The following is a 6,936-nucleotide window of genomic DNA, read 5'->3' as shown; positions in this document are numbered from 1 at the left end:
CCCCCCCCCCCCCCCCCACCCTGTTCTTGAGGGCCCAAAGAAGTAGCATTTGTAATAGGGCTGCATTAGCATTTGCTACCTCTGGCAGGGAGGATCTTGTTCCAGAACCCAGTCTTTAGGCAGTGAGCGTGCTTTAACTAGGCCGTGCACCAGAAGTCTAGTGTCTCTGGCTTCCTAGTGGGGCAGGATATCCATCAGTACAAAGCGTGGGTAGTGAGCAGGCACTAAGTCGCTGCCTTTTTTACCTGCTTATGAAATGGGTTTCTGTTCCTCTTGACTGCTGCAGCACTGTCTCTGTCTCTCTCCTTTGTACAAGTGCATAGCTAATGCACTTGCTTCTCCTGGCCTTGAAGGGCTAGCAAACATTTATTTATTTCCTTACTTCATTTTTACCTTGCCTTTCTCCCCAGTGGGGACCCAAAGCAGTTTTAAATTTTTCTCCTAACCCCCACTTTATTTTCACGTGTAGGCTATCTACAGAGTGGGGGTTCTCCCAGATCCTATTCTGGCCCTCTAACCACTATACCATGGAACACATTCATGATAGGACCTCGCTCCAGCCTCGTGTTGTTGCTGTAGTAGAGGGAAATTGTGTACAATTACAATATTTGCAGGTCTGCTTCAGTGCTGTTGCTTCCGATTTAAGAAGCTGTAACTGGCAGGGGGTTAAGGTACTTAATAGAGAGATTTCTCCCCTGGAAGCAACTCGAGGGACCCTCCTTGACAGCCTGATGGCTGCCACTGGCAAGCTGTGGACCAAAATGTGGGGCCGCAGGCCCCATTCCCCCCCATTCTACAGAAGGCCTTATCTTCAAATGATGATCCTACAGACGCATAAGCGAATATAGCTTAAAATATTTGTTAAAGTTTATCTTTTGAACAATTCCAAATGTGCCAGCTTATTTAAGTATGCTCTCTGTCTGTTATCAAAACCAGTGCTTCCAAGCATTACATTAAAAGGTGTAATACCAAAACACTTACCAGAGCAAATAAGAACATGAATGGATAGAGGCACGAGGAAGGGGGGGGGGGCTGGCTGCTGCTTCCCCTCCCTCGGATGGCCTCGCAGGTGGTGGCTGCTAGTTGGAGGTTCTCATTGGAGTGCCTTAAGAACCTAAGAAGAGCCATGTTGGGTCAGATCAATGGTCCATCTAGTCCAGCATCCGGTCTCACACCAGTTCCTCTGGACAGCCAACAACAGGGCCTTCCCATGATGTTGCCCCCTGACTCTGGGATTCAGAGGCTTAGTGCCCTTGAATGTGGAGGTTCCCCTCAGTCACCATGGCTAGTAGCTGATAGACTTGGCCTCCATGAATCTATTGAATCCCCTTTTAAAGCTGTTTATTCCTGTGGCCATCACTACATCCTCTGGCAGCAAATTCCACATTGTAATCACTCTCTGTGTAAAGTAGCATTTCCTTTTGGCCGTCCTGAACCTACTGCCCATCAGATTCAGGTGAGCAGCTGTGTTGGTCTGAAGCAGCAGAACAAAGTTTGAGTTCAGTGGGGGCACCTTTAAGACCAACCGTTTTATTCAAGGTATAAGCTTTCATGTGCATGCAGATACAGTGTGCATGCACATGAAGGCTTATACCTTGAATAAAACGGTTGATCTTAAAGGTGCCACTGGACTCAAACTTTGTTCTGGTACTGCCCGTCAGTTTCATTGGATGCCCTCGAGTTCTAGTATTTTGGGAGAGGGAGAGAAATTTCTCTTGGTCCACTCTCTCCATCCCATGCATATTTTTATAAACCTCCATCATGTCCCTCCCCCTTAGTCGTCTCTTTTCTAAACTGAAAAGTCCCAAACTCTTCAGCCTTTTCTCATAGGGAAGGTGCTTCGCTCCTCTCCTCATCTTGGTTGCCCTCCGCTGCACTTCCCCAACTTTGCAATGTTCTTTTTGAGATACAGGGACCAAAACTGTACACAGTATTCCAAATGAGGTTGCACCATAGGTCTATACAGGTCCTATTGCAGGGGCATTACAATATGGGCCATTTTATTTTCAGTCCCTTTCCTTATAATCCCTAGCATCACTGTGGCAGCACTCTGAGTTGACACTTCCGTTGAGCTCTCCACCACGACCAGAAGATCTTTTTCCCTCTCGGTCTCAGCAAGTTCAGACCTCATTAGCCTATACTTGAAGTTGGGATTTTTTGTCCCAATGTGCATTACTTGGCCACTACACTACCCACCCCCAGTTCCAGGTCATTTATGAATAAATTAAATAGTACTGGCCCCAATACCCATCCTTGTGGGACCCCACTGCTTACTTCCCTCCATTGTGAGAATTGTCCATTGATTCCGACTCTGTGCTTCCTGTCATTTAACCAGTTTTTGATTCATAGGAGAACCCACCTTCTTATCCTCATACCCCCTGGCTGCTAAGTCCTTATTTCCACGGCTGATTTGGAGGGTGGTGCTGTTCGAAGATTAAAAAGTAAATTTCGGAATCTGCACTCTTTGTTTGTCTCAATTGGACCTCACACTTGCACATTACAAGTTAACCTTCAGGATGATATAAATGGCTGCTGCACAGATTGCACACCCTTGCTTCAGTTGCAATGTGGAACATCCATGGCAGTTCTTAATGTGAGCTTGTTCTTCCCCTCTCTTAGGTCATGACCACAATGTTTCATCCGTAGCCATCATGCCCAATGGGGATCATATAGTGTCTGCCTCAAGGGATAAAACCATCAAAATGTGGGAGGTTCAAACAGGGTAAGTTCTGTCTAATGTGTTCCCACAAAGGAAGGAGACTTTGTTTCCACACTGTTTGTGCCAGTATAAATCTACTGAGATTCTTTACAACGAAGTGTTGGAATGTGGCTGGGTTGTTCTGGTGGGGAACCCACTTCTGTTTGACACCTTGGGTAATTAAGCCCCCCAAAGTGTTGAGTACTTACTCAGATTTCTCTTTTCTGTTGCTTGTATACTTTTTGCAGAACTGCTGTTGGGTCCACACAGTCTGGCACTTGCTGAGAGCCACCGTAAAGCAGTCTCACTGGGTGGTTCTTGCCTTCCATACACACCCCCCCTCCAGTGGGCAGGGTCTGTAATAGGGCCAAGAACTGGCTGTGCCTTCCTGCATGGTTGGCTTTGTCTTCCAGCAAGGTAGTACTTGCGCATCCCAGTGCTGGGTCAGATTCGAGGTCACCTAGTCCAGCATTTTGGGGTGGTCAGATGCTCAGTGAGGACTATGGAGGTTCCATTCTTAGTGATTACAGCTTTTAAGAACAAATGTGAATGCCCTCCAAAAAGGTTTTTTTCCAATTTTTACTACTGAAAAATTTGAATTTTGGGGGAGAACAGGGGAAACTCATATGAAATATTTCTACCTCGTTGGACTGGGGGAGATCAGAAGGAGGTAGGATAGAAACTGTGTTAAAGCCTCAGAGGAAAATTGAGAACTGAGCTCTCTCTGACCAGATAGGAAAAATTGGGGTTATGCTAAGGTAGCAAAGGGTGTATCAGCTTGTAGTTTTCTCTCAAGGATTGGGTGTATTTGCAATTTTGCTTGTAGAAAACTTAAAGCATTTATAAGTCTTGAATCCCATAAATATGTCAAATATTGCAATTCTATATGCTAAGTTATAAATTATGCATTTTATGTTGTTAAAGCAGTAAAATTATTCTAGGTTTGATAGGACAGTAAGTATTGTGTATGTTTCAATTGTTTCTCAAATTTCTGTTGTTTCCCAAAAAATAGGGGCATTTCCCCCCACGGCTTCAAAATTTCTGGAAATTTTACATTTCTGCTTATAAGCCATTGGTGATCCCTGCTGTTTGGGAGAAAGCAATTGTCTGTCAACAGTTCCCACACTCCAGTTTGTACACCACATTACTGCACCTGGAGTTTGGGCAGGTCTCAGGAGGATGTTTCCTTACTTTCTCAAGGAAAACGGTCTGAGAAGATCTCCCCATCATCTTTGATATTTTTATTGCCTTTTTAAATGGAGTCTCTCATCATCCTAGGAAAACAACCCTGATCTTTTTTGACTGAACTCCTGGTTCGTCTTTGGGGCTTCTGTGCAGTCCCACCTGAGACTGTGTGCACAGAGGCCAGCCGCAGAGAGCATTCTTACAAGTTTCCTTTCCTTTTAGTCCCTTAGAAGCTCATTGATTAACAAATCTTGAGCAACAGAAGATTCTCCATCCAGCTGGAACGAATTTTGCTATTGCCAGACTGATCTTAAGATCCTTATCGCTAAGAAAAGGAGCCAGAGCTTCCAGGGTGTAAGGGGATGATTGGTCAGTTAGAGGCTTAATATAATGACCCCTTATATTCTCAAAACACCTGCATGCAAGCAAAACACGAAAAAATGTGTCAATCCTATTAAGGCCACAAGGGCAAACGGTATCAAAATAAGACCTATTTAGGAATCCCCCCTGTAAAACCATTGGGGGTATAATATTCAATCTTGCGAATAAGAAAGCTCTGCAGATCATGGGGTAATAATATAGTATACATGGGTGGTGTTGGTAAAGTATTTGTGAAAAAGAGACCAAAAGACAGGGGGGAGCGAACTTGGTGGGCTCTTGAGATCAAACTGCTGTAATCAATTTCTAGGACATGCTTTTTGATCAAAGAAAACGCTTTTGATTTGCCCATATCAGAAATATGATTAGCCGACTTTCAAACTAGTGTCAGTTTCTCATCCAGGCTTTCATCCAAATCAGGTGGTGGATATCATCCAAATCAGTTGGTGGATATCCCATTTCAGGGTGGCTAGCAAGCCATCTTCAGTACAGAACAGTTTGAAGGCATAGAGCCATTCTCTTGTTTCCAGGGATATTTGTCCAAATTATGCCCGCAATACAACATTTAATACAGAACAGGGGATATGTGGAATTTTTTTAAAAAAACTGGGCCAGAAGTTGATCAATATTATCAGGAATAGCTTTGATCCAAATAGCCGAGCCATAAGGAATAAGGGGGACGACTTTCAAGTTAAAGGCTTGTACAGCTCCAGGAAAATATTCCCCCCCCCCCCCCCCCCCCCCAATTATGGAAAAACCTATTTATAGCATTTGCACATGGTTTTGCTTTGCTGAATGCTGTTCTAAGTTGGGGGGTGGTCCAAGATAAATCTTCCAAGAACAGGATCCCCAAATAGAAGGCCTTAACCTTCTCAATATTGGACCCATTGATTGCGGGTTCCATTTCCTGGTCTTGGTAAAAACTAAGATCTTAGATTTCAGATGATCAATCACCAGGCTTTCTCGGGAACAATAACTGGAGAAAGATTGCAAGGCTCTTTGTAAACCAACCCTGGTTTGAGACAAAAGAACAGCATCATCCATAGAAATCAGGACAGGGAGACAAGTCTCTGCCCATTTCTCTGGATGGCAGCAGTTGTCAAAAATTGATGCTAAATCATTTAGATATAAATTGAATAAAGAAGGTGCTGGCAAACATCACTGTCTTACGCCCTTTTTCAAGTGAAATAAATTTGTTAAGTGCCCTTCATACCCACAGCAAACTTGGGCAGTCAAGCTCAAATACAGTAACTGGATAAGTCCATAGTAGTTTGATTAAATTTATTACACAATCTGGGATGATTTATAGAATCAAAGGCCCCCTTAAGGTCAATAAAGCCCACATATAATTGCCCCCCCTTAAAAGTTGAATATTTCTCAGCCAAATGGTAAAGAACTAGACAATTGCCATATGTCGAAGAACCCCACCTACAGCCTATTTGTTCATACCCCAGTATGGCTTGTGATTCCATCCAATCCAAAGGTTTCTTGCGTAGATAAGCAGAATATAACTTTCCCAAAGAGAAAAAGAGGCTAATTGGTCAATAGCAGGATGGGTCCAGTTTAGATCCCTTTTTAAATATTGAGACAGTAATCAAATATCTCCATGAATCAGGCATTTGTCCACTGGAATTAATTTGAGTAAAAGTTTGGGGCTATGACTGTGGCCCACCATTGTGGATAATTCATTGGGCATTAGATTAGAGCCAGGGGCTTTTCCTAATTTTAATCCCTTAATAAGGCATATAACTTCCTTGATTGATACCTCTGGCCAAAGTGCTGTTAAATCAAGAGAAATAATAGTCGAAGATGAGCTAGGCATATTAGCATTGGAAAGTAGCCTCTTGAAACGGTTTCCCCGTGCTGAGAGGGCAATACAGCATGGGGATTTTAAAATCTGGATTAATAGCCGTGTTAACAATGGACCAGAAGGCCTTATCATTGCAGTAAATAGCTAAAATGAGACATCCCCATTCCTTCCTCAGGGCTGTCCTCATATTAATCAGCTCTCTATAAATTTTCTTCAGTTCCATCAACTCTCAGAGAACTGATATTGTACCATTACTTTTAAACTCAGAATACTTCTGTTGAATGCACCTCTTCATTATTCTACAGTCACTGTTAAACCAGCTATTCCTCTTGGCTTCAAAGATGTCCTGTCAATTTTTTTTTTCTCACATAGAGAGGTCTAAACAGTTCTAATACCTCATGCAAGTTATACAAACAGTTGGAACCTGACTTCAGAACCCTCTTAACTAAGGTATTACAAAGAATGGAAGCCATTATACTTAGAGCCTTAGAACTAGAGTTAGAGCTCCAGTGTAATTCACAAACTTTGTTTTGATTTTGAGAGAGAGAAGCTTGGTGTAGTGGTTAAGTGTGCGGACTCTAATCTGGGAGAACCAGGTTTGATTCCCCACTCCTCCACTTGCACCTGCTGATGTGACCTTGGGTCAGTCACAAGCTCTGGCACAGCTGTCCTTGAAAAAGAGCCGTTTGTGTCAGAGTTCTCTCAGCCCCACCCACCTCACAGGGTGTCTGTTGTGGGGAGGGGAAGGGAAAGGAGTTTGTAAGCCGCTCTGAGACTCCGAGTGAAGGGCGGGGTATAAATCCAATCTCCTCCTCCTCCTCCTCCTCCTCCTCCTCGTCGTGCTGGCGCAGAATAGTGTTCGACA

General features: G+C 43.6%; 1 protein-coding gene across 1 annotated transcript in view; it reads left to right on the top strand.

The window, feature by feature from the left end:
* Nucleotides 1–6,936, top strand: part of PAFAH1B1 (platelet activating factor acetylhydrolase 1b regulatory subunit 1) — a 112,789-nt gene that overhangs the window by 89,170 nt on the left and 16,683 nt on the right. The window contains exon 7 of the mRNA XM_015418889.1: nt 2,620–2,722. Coding sequence (XP_015274375.1) covers nt 2,620–2,722 — 103 coding nt within the window. The remainder of the gene's footprint in view (nt 1–2,619; nt 2,723–6,936) is intronic.

The sequence above is a fragment of the Gekko japonicus genome, unplaced genomic scaffold, assembly GCF_001447785.1.
Source record: "Gekko japonicus isolate JY-2015 unplaced genomic scaffold, Gekko_japonicus_V1.1 scaffold1911, whole genome shotgun sequence".
NCBI lineage: Eukaryota > Metazoa > Chordata > Lepidosauria > Squamata > Gekkonidae > Gekko > Gekko japonicus.
This window is presented reverse-complemented; position numbering and strand designations above follow the sequence as displayed.